This window comes from Girardinichthys multiradiatus, chromosome 7, assembly GCF_021462225.1.
Source record: "Girardinichthys multiradiatus isolate DD_20200921_A chromosome 7, DD_fGirMul_XY1, whole genome shotgun sequence".
Taxonomy (NCBI): Eukaryota; Metazoa; Chordata; class Actinopteri; order Cyprinodontiformes; family Goodeidae; genus Girardinichthys; species Girardinichthys multiradiatus.
In genome coordinates, this window is record NC_061800.1 from 12,089,466 (window position 1) to 12,109,071 (window position 19,606).

Sequence of the window (19,606 nt, forward strand, 5' to 3'; positions counted from 1 at the left end):
TTTCATTTTCCATTAATATAAAATAATTTTCATATAAAATGTTTACCTAATTATTGTTGAGGCTATTATTATGCAATTCAAGCTGTTTTTTTTATTTTAAAATGTCATTTTTTTTAAAGGTCAGCTTTTATAGGGGGAAGCCAGAGTACCTGGAGAGAACCCACACATGCACAGGGAGGACATGCAAATTCCAATGCAGCCACCAGATATTTTACAGATTCTGACTGACTTTCTTTGAAAATAAAGCTAACTTAGACTGAATTGTTTACTGTTACCTAAGTTTTTGTTAAATGTGGTGAATAGGATTATAATTCAAGGTAACTGGTTGGCCAATCAGTCTCATTGGGGGTTAAACGTGTTTTACTTATTCACAATAGAAAAGACCTAAAAAAATCTCTGCATATCTCCACATATATCTACCCTATACTATAAATACAAGTACATATAAGTACATATACATATATATATATACATATATATATATATATTAAAATTAAATAATATACTCTCATATTCATAATCATTACAAAAAAAAAAAATACAATTAATGCTTGTATTAAGGGGCTGCATGGTGGTGCACTTGGTAGCACTGTTGCCTTGCACCAAGAAGGTCCTGGGTTCAATTCCCAGCCAGGGGTTGCTCTTTCTGCATGGAGTTTGCATGGCTTCCACCCACAGTCCAAAGAAATGCCTGTTAGGTTAATTGGTCTCTCTAAATTGCCCTTAGGTGTATGAGTGTGTTCATGGTTGTCAGTGTGTTTCCCTGTGATGGGCTGGTGACTTGTCCAGGTCATACCCTGCCTCTTGCCCATAGACTGGTGGAGATAGGCACCAGCTTCCTCATGACCCACTATGGAATAAGCAGTAGAAAATGACTGACTGATTTAATGTGACAATGAAATTGTGAAATAATTGAATGCTTATTAAATTCTTAGCTCATTATTATGAAATAAATTTCATTTTCCATTAATATAAAATGTTTACCTAATTATTGTTGAGGCTATTATTATGCAATTCAAGCTGTTTTTTTTTATTTTAAAATGTCATTTTTTTTAAAGGTCAGCTTTTATAGGGGGAAGCCAGAGTACCTGGAGAGAACCCACACATGCACAGGGAGGACATGCAAATTCCAATGCAGCCACCAGATATTTTACAGATTCTGACTGACTTTCTTTGAAAATAAAGCTAACTTAGACTGAATTGTTTACTGTTACCTAAGTTTTTGTTAAATGTGGTGAATAGGATTATAATTCATGGTAACTGGTTGGCCAATCAGTCTCATTGGGGGTTAAACGTGTTTTACTTATGTTATACTATTCATCTTTTTTCTATCAAGCAACCTAATTGGTTCCCTGTTTTGTTTGATTTTAGAAATATGTTTACGTTTTATAATGTGTGCGAAAACCACAATTTATACTTCACACATATATAGACTCAGTTTTGTTGTGATGGTGGCAATGGTGCAACCTTATTATTCTTTTTAAAACAAAAGTACCACGGTCTTTTCTTGTGACAGGTATTTCTGGCATGGTGGCCAGGGATACTAGGGTAATGGTTTGTGGGGAAACTAGCTTTACTGGGAGTTGCCATTTGAGGGTATTTTGCCCTCTCACACGCCGTAGATGAGCTGGTAGAGGGCATATGTGTGCTTTTAATAAGCTCTTCAAAGGTTGACTCCATGCTAACAATCAATGTGTCTCTGATGGTTTCTAATTTAATGTGAATAGCATCAGAAATGTTTTTTTCAGAAAAATCAAAGATCCTTATAATGTCATTGGTAATTAATTGTTTTAAGTGAGCCAACCTCTCTACTGGTATAGATGTAATTTCTTTCTGAAGATCCATGCCTATTTGAATGTGCTTCTTTTCAGTATGCTGTGGTTTTTGAGATAAGGATATGGCAGAGATCTCAGGGGAGAGTGTTTTGGTCTTTTGTAATTGACATGCTTCATTTTCACTCTGATCAGATGAATCTAGATGCCGAGCTTGGAGTTTGGATTTTATCGGGTCAGATGTAGTGTAAGTAAATTTTGTACAGAGTAGAGAAGGCATGCAGCAAACTGTCTCACTCATAGACGTACCCACTGGTTGGATCTCCTCTGAATTAAATCCTTCAGTTTCTGACTGACTGATTGCCTCTGTATAGAAAGAACTCTGGTCCAATTTTGTTGTAATTGATACAGTGTCAGGAGCAATACTTTTGCTGCTACCTTCTGATGAGTCCTTCTTCTCGGTCTGTTGGTCTTTTTGACATTGTTTGTGTTTTCCTAAGTCATTAACACCTGATTTCACCCTTTGAATGAATGTTTCAGAGCCTTTCAGAGCCTCTTGTGAATCTTTTGTATAGCTAGGTAACCTAAAGCTAGATGCCTTTCCAATAAGTTCGCCTCCAAGCTCACTGGAATCCAAATTAGAAGATTCTTTTTGCGATTTGGTTTCACTTGTTGACTGCATATTTTTAACGAAATCTGTGACAGTTGACTCCTCTTCAATATTTCCTGTTAAATGGGAAAAATCATCATAGGGCAGATAAGAAGGAGCCTCCTCTGACTTACAATGTTTCTTTTCTGCGTCACTGGTTGAATCGACATGGATAACACCAGGGTCCTCTGATTTGAATGCTTCACCTTCTACCTCGGTGATCGCCTCTATATGGACAGAGGAAAATGTTTCAGTCCCATCTGGCTTACATTCGTCCTCTCCAGCCTCGGCTTCAGCATTTGGTCTCTTTTTAGAAGATTTGTGTTTTCCTAAGCCCTTAAGAGCTGATTTCAGTCTTTGAATGAAGGTTACAGAGCCTGTGAGTTTGGACTCTTGATTGTCACTGGTTTCATATGTATCCGTGATGCTATTGTCTGTGATAAATGTAGATCCTTCTTGTGAATGGTTTGTATAGCTAGGTAACCTAAAGCTAGAAGCCTTTCCAATACGTTCGCCTCCAGGCTCACTGGAATCCAAATGAGAAGATTCTTTTTGCGATTTGGTTTCACTTGTTGACTCCATATTTTTACCGCAATCTGTGACAGTTGACTCCTCTTCAATATTTCCTGTTAAATGGGAAAAACCATCATAGGACAGATAAGAAGGAGTCTCCTCTGAGTTACATTGTTTCTTTTCTGCCTCACTGGTTGAATTGACATGGATAACACCAGGGTCCTCTGATTTGAATTCTACACCTTCTACCTCGGTGATCGCCTCTATATGGACAGAGGAAAATGTTTCAGTCCCCTCTGGCTTACATTCGTCCTCTCCAGCGTCGGCCTCAGTATTTGGTCTCTTTTTAATAGATTTGTGTTTTCCTAAGCCCTTAAAAGCTGATTTCAGTCTTTGAATGAAGGTTGTGGGGGCATTCGGTTTAGACTTCTGATCTTCACTGTGTCCATCTGTATCAGCGATGTTACAGTTTGTGGTAGATGTAGAGTCTCTTTGTGGCAGTTTCCCAAAAAGTTCACCCCCAGATGCACTGGCATTCAAAGAAGAATAATCCTCTTGGGATTTGGTTTTACTAGCCAGCGCTGTGTTTGCAATGACATCGGTGACAGTGGATTCCACCTCAATACTGTGCAGCAGATCTGTTGAACGTGCTTTAGTGTCCACCGACTTACAGTCCTCTTTCCCAGCCTCAGTGATTGGCTCTACAAGGCCAGAGCAGAGTATTTCACCGGGTTTACATTTATCTTTTACTCCCACAGGTACCAGCGCTACATGGACAGAGTTCAGATCTTTTGAAGCAGTTGATGATGTTGGCAGTGTTGTTGGGAACTTTGACTCCAAAGATGATGTAGATGAGTCTCTTACACTGCTTTTGTTAAAAGCATCATCATCTAAGTCTTTCTCCTCATCCTGTTGCCTCTTTTTAGGAGATTTGCACTTTCCTAAGCCCTTAAAAGCTGATTTCACCCTTTGACAGATGGTTTTGGAGGCTTTTGGTTCAGGCTTCTGATCTTCACTGGGTCTGTCTTTATCAGTGGTATTACTGTCTCTGATAGATATTTTTGGTGACTCATTTGTAATCAAATTGTTAACAATGGATTCCTCTTCAAGAATATCAGTTAATGTGGATGCCAGTTTACTGTTAGATTGATCATATTCTGCCCTTAACGAAGCCCGTCGACTTGCAAAAAAATCTTTCAAATAGGATGTCACTTCTGCATTATAGTGACCAGGTTGAGTTATTCTACAGATCCCATTTACTGTTGTAATCCCAATCCTTTCCTCTTGTCTCCAATTGGAACACAAACACAATAGTTTATCAACATCGTTCGTAACCTGATCAAATCTATCCAAGATTAGTTCCTCAGCCAAGTGTGGTAAAGAGGGAGAAATGGCACCTATTAAAGATGAATCTCCTTTCGTTGACTTCGTTGGAAGTGCTTCATGCTTTCTGAATTCAGGCATCTTCAGAATATCTTTGTGAATTGTAAATGATCTTTAAAATCTTAAAACTATATGTCCAGAAACACTAGTATACTGGACCATTCTGGCCTCAGAATTAAAAGTGTACACGTTTAAGGCTCTGTGATGTCATCTCTGTTCTTAGATCTAGGGTGATGTCATGTGCTTTGAAGTAGTGTGATGTCACTGCTCCAAAGCACATGTAATGTCACACAGTTCTAAACACCCACCCCCACCAAACACCCCACTTCCCCACCCCTTCATACACAAGCACACTGCTTCATACATTTTTCTAAATAAATAAAGGCAACAATGCATTTTGTTGCAAGTTTCAAGTTTCAGTTGTACAAAAGATTTGTAAGAACATGAACAATAGAGAGAATTTAAGTACACCCTTTCATCAAACTTTTTGACAGGTGGGTGGGACTTCCGGTGAGGGTGGGACTTCCGGTTGGTGCCATGTGGGTGCCATGTGGGCAGGAGGTCACGTGGTCAAGCAGGTGGTGTGTCCAAAGGGGCGTAACCGTGGATGCTGATTGGTTGTCGTCATTAGGGGCGATACCTTAAATGAGTCAATTAAAACACAGGGGTGTGTTTGTTATAAATAGAACAAGACAAATATGGTATTATCGGAAACTGTTTGGCATCAGCACCAATTAAAAATAGAGGGGGTGTGTTTGTAAGCATCGTTAAACCTTGAATAACCCAATGAAAACAATAGGGCGTGCTTTAGTGTTTATTTTAAATACAGTGATAAAACTCTGCACTTTACATGCAGCATTCGTTGGAAAAGAACACCCGTTCAACAATGGCTAGAGTTAAGAGAGTTTATCGTCAAGCGGAGGAGAAACGCAACGCGTGCCAAGATGATGATGAACAAGCAACTGCATCATATACTTCCTCAACTGAGATACCTATCGGAATTCCCGTCATGACATACTCTACCAATGATGAGGATCCAACATCAACTTCAACAACCGTGGTTGAAAATCAGACCTCGGGTCGGCCAAGAGGTATGTCAGTTCTGTGCGAAACCTCAGTGACCGTCTACCAGTATTCATCCCGTGAATTGAATGCTCCTAAGAAATCAACATACTACATCTGCAGGGTACAAAGACCCCCGTTCGACACTGCAGGAAGAATGGTCTTTGGAGCCATATGGCCTGGTTGGCAGCTGGGGTTATATTTTCATGTATGAAATAGGAGAGCTTTGCCTGTATCAATTGGATCAAGATGAGATATTTAATGGATCACTGGCTCTGTGTACTCTCACCCACAGCGACTGGGCTGTGTTAAGGCTTGCAATCCCGCACCTTAATGATAGCCCTGAAACAGTCTCAAGGCAGGAGAGGGAGGAAGAAGAAGAAGAAAATGAACTGTCTCCTCGACCTGTAAAACGGGCGAGAATGTTTCATATACCATCCGATATAGAAATAGCTGAGAGAGAACCTCTCTTTAGCGCAGTGTGGGGGTCAAAAACCACAGCAACTTCTATGTCATGTCATGGAGCGTGCGGATTATCAATGCAGCAAGTGTTGTCGAAATACACCGGAGATGTGATTAAGAATGATTTAATGGTATCTAACTTTGTGAAAAAATATCAGAAATGTGTCGTTAATCAAAGTTGTACATTTTATACTCAGGGAACATGCTCTTTGGAGATATTTATGGATTGTTATGGAATTTAAATTGTCTTATTTGTTTTTATTGTTTTTTTTTTTTTTTATTATGATTTAATATTTGTGTAATGATATCATATGTCAGTGTGTGAAGTAGAGAACGAAGTTAGACTTGAAAAATATAATCAATAAATATTTTATTGAATAAAAGAAATAGGCTACATGTTTCATTTTCTTATAACGGTTTATGGTGAAAATGTAATCCATCGGGGTGGTAGTGTCGTCTTACGAAGAGACCTTTTTGATCTCCCATCAGCATTTTATGGATCTTCCAGCTCAGATCTCGACCAGTAGGGAGAATGAGTTATCTGCCTTCTTCTTCTTTTTCTTCTCTGCTTAACGCTGGGGGGTGTACCCCCATTTTCAATCGATGTACCCTCTGTTTTGAAACGTCTATATTCTTCACGAGCATAAGGGTTAATGACTGAAGATATAGGGATGTTTACCTCTGACAAGGTGTGTAGAAAGTCAGACCATCCTCGGGTTTGTGATGCTCCAGATGTTTTAAACGGAAGCATGAGATTTTTCAACAAATCAATCATGTGGGACCCTTTTATAACATTTCCTTTAAATACAAATTCACCTCGCGAAGTCCAACTCTCACTTCTTTCGGATAATTTCTTCAAAATGTACTTGGCATTTTTACGGTTGTGTTTAGGTAGGCTTTTCAGTACTTCCGTAAGAACCTGATCCTTAGGGGCCTCGTCCTGCCCTGGGCCTTGTTTTTCTTGGGACCGCTCATGTTCAGGAACCTCTGTGTTACGCTGCAGCGTTAAACTGACCCGCTGTTTTTCTTCTTTGACACCTTGCTTAAGTAAAGTCAGATACCTCTGGAGAAGAGCATCGTATCTCTTGATTTTTTCATAAGAAGTCAAACCCGGCTCGTTTAATATCGCTCTCATTTCAGCATCCAAATTCTCCTCCGCCGTCTGTCTGATGGACGTGTCTGACTGGGTCAGACGCTTGAATTGATGAGGTGAAATGAGAAACATCTTCTGCGATGTTCTGAGAGACATTATCTCCTGATGATTCCACCCACTAGATCACCGATCAAGGGAGCAAGAGCCGTTAAGATGGGAAGGATAAAACCACCTCGTTGCTTTTTGAGAGCCAGCTGTTTAGTTTTTATCCCGGTTCTTTTATCACCCAACAATCTGATGATATTTCTTTGTTTCTTCAATTGTTGGTGTTGAGAGGGTGATAGTTTAATGTTACCTTTTAGGATATTCAGTGCAATCTCGCACAGAGCCTGAATAAAGTCGGGAGAGCAGTGTGCGAGAATATCTTTGCGCTTCTGCGGGGTGGCCTCAAACAAAGCTCTGAATAATGGTACATTCCTTTTTATACGCGCAGACATGATGACTTACTTTGTTCTGGGTACGTACACAGCAGGCCACTGCTGAGGAAGTATCCCCGTTCTCAGTCTGAAATGTTCTGGTCAGGTAGGCGTAAAATTGATGATTAAATATCCATGAGCTTCTCTCATTGCGTCTTCAAAACTCTCCAAGAAGAGACCCTTTTGAGATGGAAACATTTGGCGGGCCAGTATATTCAGCTGGAGTTTATCTCTCGGGTTTTTAAACAACACCATATAATTAGCGTTCAGGCTAATCGTGCGACTGAACTTTCCCTGATGAAAAACATTCTGAGTCAGCATAATAACGCTCATATTTCGATGATGTCGATACTGGGTAAAGACTTTCATCACGTTTTCATCATCTGAGGCTTGAGCAATAACATCGTCTAGAATAATCAGATGATTCTGATCAGGAGGAAACAGGTTTTCATCTTCAAAAGAATGAGGCAATCCTTCCACAAAGGTAATATTTTTATTCATCTTCTGCAATTCAGCATACATGGGTTGAAAAGATGTGTAAATCCATACAATATTTTCTGGAATAATATCAATGACATGATTACAGTTTTGTAAAATACTTTTTACAAAGAAAGTTTTCCCGCAGCCGCTGGGTCCAACTATCATACATGAGAAAGGTGCTTTAAATCTAGGATCAAAATCAATCTCCTGTAAATCCATGTGACTTTTTATTTTATTTCTTCTTCAACTCTAATAACCGAAAGGCAGAGTTGTCCCGTCAGAAAAAAGACGTCTCTTATCATACACCAATCGAAACCTTTTAAGAAATGTCGCGTTTGTCAAACGGAATCTCTTTTTATCCCTCCTGATCGTGTGTTGAGGGATTTCAATGACACCCTCACTTGACTTCTGTAAGTAGCCCTCGACCAGCCCTTTGATGCTGTCAAAATTGACCCTCTCGCTGCATTCATGTGTCTGAGTGATGCCTTTAGCACGTATCATTACATTTTTACGGTTTTTGGTCTGGTATGCATAACTCTTGGGTCCTGTCGATGCAAACTCCGAAATGCTGTCACCATCTAACTCGTCAGTAAGATCACCCAGATAATTCCCCAATTCCAGAGGAGTTTCACCACTTTTTGTCACATCAATCAAACTGTTCGTGTCAATATAAATCAATCTGTCCTGTAACTTCTCCATGCTGCTGAGAAGTTTTAAACGTGCATAAGCTGTGGTGAATGCTGCAATAAACACATTGTTTGCCTTGCTTGGAGGAGAGATGACACGTTTACTGAAATTCCACTGCACTACACACATTTCAGGGTTGAAAAAATGAATATAGTTAACCCTGTATTTACTCGAGAACATGAAGCTGAAAAAGTCTTCAGGGTTAGTGATGACTGTGGTCTGAGACAGATCACTTCTTTGCGCAAATTTCCCCCAAAAACTGTTTAAACACAATTTTGCAACCTGCCTTTTGGCAGGATTCACCTCGATTTTCTCAGGGTCTAACTGGATGCCCTGATGCAGTTTGTAGTCGCTTATATACTTTGACTTACTCTCCTGATCCACTGCTTCAGACGGATAGCCTGAAGCCTCCTGCTTACCCTTTAAAAAGCAATGAATGTAACCTTTAAAGATTGTATCACTTCTCTTTTCAAAATGCCACACCTCTGTGATTTTAGCAAGATGATAACCACACTGTAACGCTTTACAGAGCTCTACACTCACCCATACACCATTCAGAGCTCTGTCCTCATCATTATGCATGCAGGGACCTGACTGGTTATTTATTTCAGTGCATGTGCGGCAGAGAGTGAACACAAGTTTACCTTGGGATGTTCTGTAAGGTAAAACAGGGAACAACAGGTTACGTGGTGGGTAGACCACAGCTTTGATTATACCGAAGTAGCTGCTGGGGTCATCAAAATCTTTGTAAATGATGGTGGGGTGTCCGAGGGGAAAAACGCAGTTGGCGTTTACATAAGGGTACAGAGATGTGTAATCCACATAGTGTACAGTTTCATCCGGTCCCGCTGTGTACCTCAACCTCATAGGACAGGTGCGTCCACCATACAGAGCATCCCGGGGGGATAGCGGTTCGGGTGCATTAACTTTCTCAAGAAAGCTGATCACCCCTGGGTCTGATTTTTTCATTTCAATCCACTCATGCTCCCATATGACTTCGAGACGAAGGCCGTACACAGTTTGTAACACCTTGCTTCTCTCAACAGTGGCTGCGTAAAACTGTTCAAATGCAACCCCTCTCAACGGACACTTGTCATGAGGCATGTAACACTTTTTACAGCTGTGGAAAAAACAGCCGTAAAATTCAAACGCAACTTTGACACCGTTAATCTCTGCATACCCATCCACAGAATATGGTCTGTAGTCCAGAGGTGATGGAATGGCTAAGGTTTGAGGTGGAAGGAAATTGGTTACAAAAACCTTCGTGCATGCTGATGCTATTGTGATACTTTTAAACGGATCCACACTTGTCTCCTTAAAGAACTCGTCTCTGAATTTTAAGCATCCTTGAGAAAGAATTTCAACGTCATTTTTACAATAACGAATAGCTTCTTTCTTAAAGTCAAAGACCTCTTTGCTCGCTTCTCTGTACCAGCTGCTAAACACCTGTTGTTCTTGAAGACTCATGCGCTCTACAGCGTAGCAGGATGGAGGAGGAAAAGGCCCCACATACTGGAGATGTTGTTCAGAGGAAAATAGGTGGGGAAAAAAACCCTTGTTTTGATCGGTAAAGCCTAACGCTTTCGGCATGGCGCTAAGCTTTATGCACATGAAGGACAAGCTGTCAATGTATTTTAACCTGTAATCAGGGTCGGTTAAACAGAGAAGTTTACTTCCTACCATGACGAGATGAGGTTTAATGCCTAACTGCAGCATTGCATTTAGAATCAGGTAACCGTCGTACCCACGCGCATTGTGCGCTATTAAGGTGAAGCCTCTGTACTTCGGCCTCCTGAAATGCAGGAGAAATCTTTGGGTGCAATTCAGTCCATAAGCGTACCATTTATCACCTTTCAACGTTTTAGCACAGACCAGAAAGGGGGTATGCACGCCGCTGTCATTGACGAGGCATTCGAAATCATAAAAAATCAGTTTATCATCAAGCTGATTAATTGCACTGCAAGGCTGAATGTAACACTTATGATCATCGCATGTAATGTCTAGGCTGGGAGGCACATTTTCACCGCAAATACTGCATTTTACATTACACACGTGTGGTTTATTCGATTTACTGATTGGAATAACGTATATCCTTTTGCATACTTTACACAGTTTTACCAACTCACAGTCACTCATAGGCCTTTCAGCACTATTTCTGATGCGCGGTTCCCTGTGTCTGCTGAAACATGAGGAATTACGACAGATTCTTTGACAGCCTGCACAGCTTACAGGATTGCTAATTTCTTGCATACATTTATATGTTCGACACACTGGACAATAACCTTCACAATGGTGTGTGTTTGCATTCTCATAGCTGGTGTAACAGTAATTACAAATATATCTGCACCCCATAAAACCTTTGAGATTTTTTATCCCATAGTAATGACCTTGAAATAACAGCAAAAACACAGGTTTTGAACAATCAAGGAAGTTTTCGAAAGCAGGAAGGATCATATTTCCATCATCTGTAACAGTAAATGTGATGTGACGATTGAGATTTTCACCCACTAATTCCAGCTGCACAACGTCATTACGTCTGGTTAAAGATCTTGCAGCATCGGCTAATTCAATGAGAATACGCATGATGTTTGTATAGAATGTGGCTAAATCTGGAACGTTACTTGGACAGGGTGGCGGTATGGTAAAAGGCCTCCTTATTTCATGGTTATTAAAATGTTCACGTTCAACCACGGCTGTAGGGTCTCGCCCTATTTGATCAGAACTAACCGCTACTTCCGTATTGAAATGACCCCCGTGCTGATCTGCGGCGTGTGACGTAGAAGGATTCTGATGACTGTCAGGTGAATCATTTTGCTGAATGCTGAGTGGAGACGGTGCTCTATTTAAATCTTCAAGAGCCTGATTGATTACGTTTAAAAAGTCACCGTGCTGATCTTCATTTATTACATTTTCACTGTTAGCAGGAGATGCATTTAAAACGATGTTATCTGCTACTTCTGCATTAACGGGAATTTCGTTAAGTTCATTAACTAAATTTCTTATTTCATCCAGGGCAAGTCTGATTCGGTTATCCATTTCTATGAACATAAGAAAAAAAAAAATAAATAAAACTAACCTACAGAAAAACAAAAACAAAACACAGTGATCAGTTCAGTTTAAAATCACCTTGATGTCACCAAAATGCTTCTTTAACAGAATCTGACATGCTGCCAGAAACGTTAACGATGAGGCCTTGTTATGAAGATCCCGTGAAGCTGTAGAGACTGTCTTCCTGCGCTGTCCGTTTCTGTAGCCAATCTGTCCTACCATCAACGCTACCTCTGTAAGGAGAATGAACAAAAAATAAATAAATAAAAATATGTATATATATATATATATATATATATTGAAATAATCAGATTAAAGCTGAAAAAAAAAGGGGAATTCAAATTAATTCAGTATGTATGAATTAAAACGTACCGTTCATTAAACAACTCACTAGCGTTGCTCTGCTTTGTAGCGCAGAGAGTCGCTGTCTTTTGGCCGGGGTTAAATATTCTGTAAAAACAGAAGACAATAAAAGTTATCTTACGCTGCCCAGCACAGCGTTCATAAATAAAACAAAAATAGTTTTTAAAATACACGTTTTTTTTTTAAATCTTACTCCAATTCTTTGCGGTAAAACCTCTAGATTTCGCTTCTTGTTGGACTGAAACGGTGCCTCTCTGCTGAAAGCTGTCTTGATCTTTGAAAAGCGACCTTCTGGTGGGCGGATTCAATGTGGCATCTTTGGATGTATCTGTAAACAGGTTTATATGACATTTTATTGAACTATGCTTAAAATACATATATATATTGTTTTTATTTAATTTATTTTTCCTTACCTTGCTGCTCGACAGCTGTGTCTTCCACAGAGCTCTCAGTCGAATCTGTAAACAGTTTTATCTGAGGTTTAAAATACATTCACTCTCAAAGAAAAATAGTTAGTTCTTAGGACTTACTTTCTGCCGGTAACTTATCCGGTGTGTCTTCAGGGGAAATGATGATAATTGGCGGAGGAGTATTCAAAGAATCAGTTTTAATTTCTGTGTTAGAAGAAAGTTCAGATGTTGTTGGGGGTTTTTCTTGTTTGGAGATAATTCGCCTTCTTAATTTTGACTGTCGATTCCAGCCACTGAACCCTCCAACTTGATCATTCGGGTTTACCTCTCTCATCAAATCTATAAATTGAAACATTGTCAAGGGTTAACTATAATATATATATATATATATATTTTATTGCATTTAACATTTACTTACCATAATCTGATTGTGTCAAGATGAAATCATCAAGGTCATCAGCGGTGGGTTCTATGACAAAGAAACAAATATATTTATATATATATAAACAATATATATAAACAAAATTAGAGAACATTCACATGCATTTAATGATTTCTTAAAGATGAATACTTACTTACTTACTTACTTTTAAAGATGTCATTGTACTTTTGTGAATTATTAGAAGTAGAATCCACACTTTCCAGGTTTCCTAAAATATTTACTGACATTTTTTCTTGTCAGTACTGGTATTTTCAATGTAACAAGTGTTATGGTTCAAAGACATTCAGCATTTGAAGACCCTGACACTGAGGTTAGCCAATGAAACAGAGCCCTCGAACAACATTTTACACACAATATTTATACCAGAACATGACAGTGTTATCTGCTGTGGAATTTTCCTAACCATCAAAACTTCTAATAATGGTTTTTTGCAGCTTTTCTCCAATAACACAGAGGTTCAGAGGGATGAGTCAACCCAAATGACAGTGTTATCTCAACTGCAAAGACTATGTTTTAAGACCAAAACCCTTCTTGAGTTCAAAGGTGGTATGGTTATCTAAGGAACAGACCTAACTGCCCTTCCTGACATCGCCCCTAACAGATGGATATAGAATTACTGTAACCCCCCCTGAATAACCTTTTACTCTAAGATGAAAAAGTAAATGTTTTAGAAAAGCTACAGGTAACTAAAATTATCATTCCTTTTTCCTAAAATGGAGTCTCTCATTATTCAAAACAAACACATCATTGCTAGAGTCAATTTATAACTTGGAAACAGTATACTGAAGTTCTTTTTTTGTTCTGTTAATCTCATATTCGTCTTACCTCTTTCAGCTGCTTTTCCAGTATGTTGACGCAGAAGTTGAAGGTTTTTCTTGTTCCATCAATGTAGTGAAGCACAATCTTTTATTTACTTTTTAGGTCTTTTCTATTTTGAAATGATTTAGACTGGCTCATATATTCAACAAAATAGGTCCTGCTGTAAAAGCAAAATGAACTTACAATTTCTGTCAGGTTACACAGTTCATTTATTAGGATTTCATGTGATAGGTCAACATTAAGTTGATTATACCTTTAAAATATAAAAAGATGCATGTCTTTTTTGTTTTTAGATGTAAAAACATACAGATTATTAATAACACCTTAAACACACCCCCTGTGTGTTTTAATTGGCTCATTTAAGGCCCTCCCCGTAACACCCTTAAACACACCCCTGTGTTTTAATTGACTCACTTAAGGTATCGCCCCTAATGACGACAACCAATTAGCATCCACGGTTACGCCCCCTTGGACACACCACCTGCTTGACCACGTGACCTCCTGCCCACATGGCGCCCACATGGCGCCAACCGGAAGTCCCGCCCTCACCGAAAGTCCCACCCACCTGTCAAAAAGTTTGATGAAAGGGTGTACTTAAATTCTCTAACAATGCTTAGGTGAAGCTAAAATTCATTTATTCTAGAATTCTAGAATTGTGCTGCTCAAGGTGGCAGCAGGTTGGAGTAGCTCTGTTACTTTTGATTCTGATGTATTCTTTTTTGGGAACTCTTCCTCTTGTGGTGGATACAGTAGATTTTTTTTTTTTTGGACAACTGTCCTCTCCGGTATCAGATGCTGTGCAGCTTGGAGGATTTTTCCTAATACTTTCTATTTTTGGACATTTGTTATGATGTGTTGCCATGGCAACGGGGTTGTTTCTTATAACCGGGAGCAGCTGATTAATATCTCAAAAGCTCAAATAATACTTCAACTACAACCCCAAATCCCTGATGAGTTGAAAAGAAGACGCCGTGGATGCAGAGCAGGAGCTAAGAGAAGAGAGAGAAGGAGGAAGTTCAAACCATCTCTTCCGTCGATTATGATGGGCAATGTGAGATCGTTGGGAAACAAGTTGGATGAACTCCAAGCCCTACAGAGACTAAATGTACATCCTTCAATCAAACGAGGTGTGAAAATGTTGACAGGTGGGCGGGACTTCCGGTGGCTGGGACATCCTAGGGCGGGACTTCCAGTGGCTGGGCCTTCCTGTGACGTAACCGGATATCATTAATCGGATGTTGTCATTAATCAGATGTTGTCATTAATCGGATGTTGTCATTAATCGGATGTTGTCATTAGCCGGATGGTGTCATTAGCCGGATGGTGTCATTAGCCGGATGTTGTCATTACAAGAAAGCGAATCTTTCTAATTGTATGTTTTTAGATGTTTTTTACATCTAAAAACAAAACATGTAGTTTATCCACTTTAAAAGGTCACTCAGGTTAATGCAGGCACGTCACACAAAATTCTAATAAAAAGAGAGAACCTGACAGAATTGTAAATTCATTTTGTTTTAACACAGGTTATTTAGATGGATGTTTTTACATCTAAAAAACAAGGAAGGCAAAAAGTAGATACAGAACCTTTCTTCCTCTGCTCAAATGTTTGAGTAATCTAATCTGCTCCAGCAACTTGTAGAGATGATCTAAAACAGAGAAATAAATGAACTGAAAAAAAAAAAAATAAAGGTTATAAAATCCTCAGTCACTGTTTATTGAATTAAGGCAGACATCTTGTGTATTGTCTCAGACAGTCTTCACACCAACTGTAGTCAAAAGTAATTAAGAGGAAAGTGCTATTTTCCTGGCTATAAGTCTGGAGCATTGTCTGACAATTCCCATCCCCTGTTTATTGAATTAACGCGTCTGCACTGTTGCTGAGGTGTCTCGGGGGGGTGTGGCCAAGGTGCGTAACTATGCGCGCTGAAGGTAACGTAGTCACTCATCCCTGGTTCTATCTAGAGATACAGCGCAATCTTTACTGGGAGATCGGCTTCAAATCTGGTAGCTAAAAGTTTATTTTTAACCAATTACACTGAAATATTTTTAGAACACTTGTAAGGAGAAGTTGAAAAAAAAAAATGTCGGAAAATATTTCAGGAAACGAAGAAGGTGGTGAACATTCTGCATCTATCGAAAGATACAACGCAATCTTCAGTAGTAAGTAATCATCTATAAGAATTCTTAAAGTGCTTGTGAATGCTCGTTGGATAATAATAATGTTTAACTTATATTCTTTAGAACCCACGAGTGATGAGCTGGATGGTATCGTTTTTACACAGTCTGACTATGGTAATTATTAACTGCAACAACATCTGGTTTAGTCAACTGGTGAATGCTATTTTGTGATTTAAAAAATAAATGAGACAGTCTCTACAGCCTCACGGGATCTTCGTAATAAGGCCTCATCGTTAACGCTTCTGGCAGCATGTCAGATTCTGTTAAAGAAGCATTTTGGTGACATCAAGGTGATTTTAAACTGAACTGATCATTGTGTTTTGTTTTTGTTTTTCTGTAGGTTAGTTTTATTTTTATTTTTTTTTCTTATGTTCATAGAAATGGATAACCGAATCAGACTTGCCCTGGATGAAATAAGAAATTTAGTTAATGAACTTAACGAAATTCCCGTTAATGCAGAAGTAGCAGATAACATCGTTTTAAATGCATCTCCTGCTAACAGTGAAAATGTAATAAATGAAGATCAGCACGGTGACTTTTTAAACGTAATCAATCAGGCTCTTGAAGATTTAAATAGAGCACTGTCTCCACTCAGCATTCAGCAAAATGATTCACCTGACAGTCATCAAAATCCTTCAACGTCACACGCCGCAGATCAGCACGGGGGTCATTTCAATACGGAAGTAGCGGTTAGTTCTGATCAAATAGGGCGAGACCCTCCAGCCGTGGTTGAACGTGAACATTTTAATAACCATGAAATAAGGAGGCCTTTTACCATACCGCCGCCCTGTCCAAGTAACGTTCCAGATTTAGCTGCATTCTATACAAACATCATGCGTATTCTCATTGAATTAGCCGACGCTGCAAGATCTTTAACCAGACGTAATGACGTTGTGCAGCTGGAATTAGTGGGTGAAAATCTCAATCGTCACATCACATTTACTGTTACAGATGATGGAAATATGATCCTTCCTGCTTTCGAAAACTTCCTTGATTGTTCAAAACCTGTGTTTTTGCTGTTATTTCAAGGTCATTACTATGGGATAAAAAATCTCAAAGGTTTTATGGGGTGCAGATATATTTGTAATTACTGTTACACCAGCTATGAGAATGCAAACACACACCATTGTGAAGGTTATTGTCCAGTGTGTCGAACATATAAATGTATGCAAGAAATTAGCAATCCTGTAAGCTGTGCAGGCTGTCAAAGAATCTGTCGTAATTCTTCATGTTTCAGCAGACACAGGGAACCGCACATCAGAAATAGTGCTGAAAGGCCTATGAGTGACTGTGAGTTGGTAAAACTGTGTAAAGTATGCAAAAGGATATACATTATTCCAATCAGTAAACCGAATAAACCACACATGTGTAATGTAAAATGCAGTATTTGCGGTGAAAATGTACCTCCCAGCCTAGACATTACATGCGATGGTCATAAGTGTTACATTCAGCCTTGCAGTGCAATTAATCAGCTTGATGATAAACTGATTTTTTATGATTTCGCATGCCTCGTCAATGAGAGCGTACCCCCTTTCTGGTCTGTGCTAAAACGTTGAAAGGTGATAAATGGTACGCTTATGGACTGAATTGCACCCAAACATTTCTCCTGCATTTCAGGAGGCCGAAGTACAGAGGCTTCACCTTAATAGCGCACAATGCGCGTGGGTATGACGGTTACCTGATTCTCAATGCAATGCTGCAGTTAGGCATTAAACCTCATCTCGTCATGGTAGGAAGTAAACTTCTCTGTTTAACCGACCCTGATTACAGGTTAAAATACATTGACAGCTTGTCCTTCATGTGCATAAAGCTTAGCGCCATGCTGAAAGCGTTAGGCTTTACCGATCAAAGCAAGGGTTTTTTTCCCCACCTATTTTCCTCTGAACAACATCTCCAGTATGAGGGGCCTTTTCCTCCTCCATCCTGCTACGCTGTAGAACGCATGAGTGTTCAAGAACAACAGGTGTTTAGCAGCTGGTACAGAGAAGCGAGCAAAGAGGTCTTTGACTTTAAGAAAGAAGCTATTTGTTATTGTAAAAATGACGTTGAAATTCTTTCTCAAGGATGTTTAAAATTCAGAGACGAGTTCTTTAAGGAGGCAAGTGTGGATCCGTTTAAAAGTATCACAATAGCATCAGCCTGCATGAAGGTTTTTGTAACCAATTTCCTTCCTCCTCAAACCTTAGCCATTCCATCGCCTCTGGACTACAGACGTAGCAGTAAAACGTTCTCCAGCGCGTCCATTCAATGGCTCGGCTGGATTGCAGACAGCAGAGCCATATTTATCGAGCATGTATTAAATAGGGGTGAAAAGAAAATCGGCCCATATTCTGTGGATGGGTATGCAGAGATTAACGGTGTCAAAGTTGCGTTTGAATTTTACGGCTGTTTTTTCCACGGCTGTAAAAAGTGTTACATGCCTCATGACAAGTGTCCATTGAGAGGGGTCGCATTTGAACAGTTTTACGCAGCCACTGTTGAGAGAAGCAAGGTGTTACAAACTGTGTACGGCCTTCGTCTCGAAGTCATATGGGAGCATGAGTGGACTGAAATGAAAAAATCAGACCCAGGGGTGATCAGCTTTCTTGAGAAAGTTAATGCACCCGAACCGCTATCACCCCGGGATGCTCTGTATGGTGGACGCACCTGTCCTATGAGGTTGAGGTACACAGCGGGACCGGATGAAACTGTACACTATGTGGATTACACATCTCTGTACCCTTATGTAAACGCCAACTGCGTTTTTCCCCTCGGACACCCCACCATCATTTACAAAGATTTTGATGACCCCAGCAGCTACTTCGGGATAATCAAAGCTGTGGTCTACCCACCACGTAACCTGTTGTTCCCTGTTTTACCTTACAGAACATCCCAAGGTAAACTTGTGTTCACTCTCTGCCGCACATGCGCTGAAATAAATAACCAGTCAGGTCCCTGCATGCATAATGATGAGGACAGAGCTCTGACGGGTGTATGGGTGAGTGTAGAGCTCTGTAAAGCGTTACAGTGTGGTTATCATCTTGCTAAAATCACAGAGGTGTGGCATTTTGAAAAGAGCAGTGACACAATCTTTAAAGGTTACATTAATTACTTTTTAAAGGGTAAGCAGGAGGCTTCAGGCTATCCGTCTGAAGCAGTGGATCAGGAGAGTAAGTCAAAGTATATAAGCGACTACAAACTGCATTAGGGCATCCAGTTAGACCCTGAGAAAATCGAGGTGAATCCTGCCAAAAGGCAGGTTGCAAAATTGTGTTTAAACAGTTTTTGGGGGAAATTTGCACAAAGAAGTGATCTGTCTCAGACCACAGTCATCACTAACCCTGAAGAATTTTTCAGCTTCATGTTCTCGAGTAAATACAGGGTTAACTATTTTCATTTTTTCAACCCTGAAATGTGTGTAGTGCAGTGGAATTTCAGTAAACGTGTCATCTCTCCTCCAAGCAAGGCAAACAATGTGTTTATTGCAGCATTCACCACAGCTTATGCACGTTTAAAACTTCTCAGCAGCATGGAGAAGTTACAGGACAGATTGATTTATATTGACACGAACAGTTTGATTGATGTGACAAAAAGTGGTGAAACTCCTCTGGAATTGGGGAATTATCTGGGTGATCTTACTGACGAGTTAGATGGTGACAGCATTTTGGAGTTTGCATCGACAGGACCCAAGAGTTATGCATACCAGACCAAAAACCGTAAAAATGTAATGATACGTGCTAAAGGCATCACTCAGACACATGAATGCAGCGAGAGGGTCAATTTGGACAGC

General features: G+C 39.7%; 1 protein-coding gene across 1 annotated transcript; it reads right to left on the reverse strand.

Moving 5' to 3' along the window:
• On the reverse strand, nucleotides 1–3,063 carry LOC124871663. The gene is made up of 2 exons (XM_047371129.1): nucleotides 985–3,063; nucleotides 1–46 (listed from the first exon to the last, which is right to left on the reverse strand). The coding sequence occupies exon 1, from the start codon at nucleotides 3,001–3,003 to the stop codon at nucleotides 1,435–1,437; it is 1,569 nt and encodes a 522-aa protein (XP_047227085.1). The 5' UTR covers nucleotides 3,004–3,063; the 3' UTR covers nucleotides 1–46; nucleotides 985–1,434.
• Nucleotides 3,064–19,606: the final 16,543 nt, after the last annotated feature.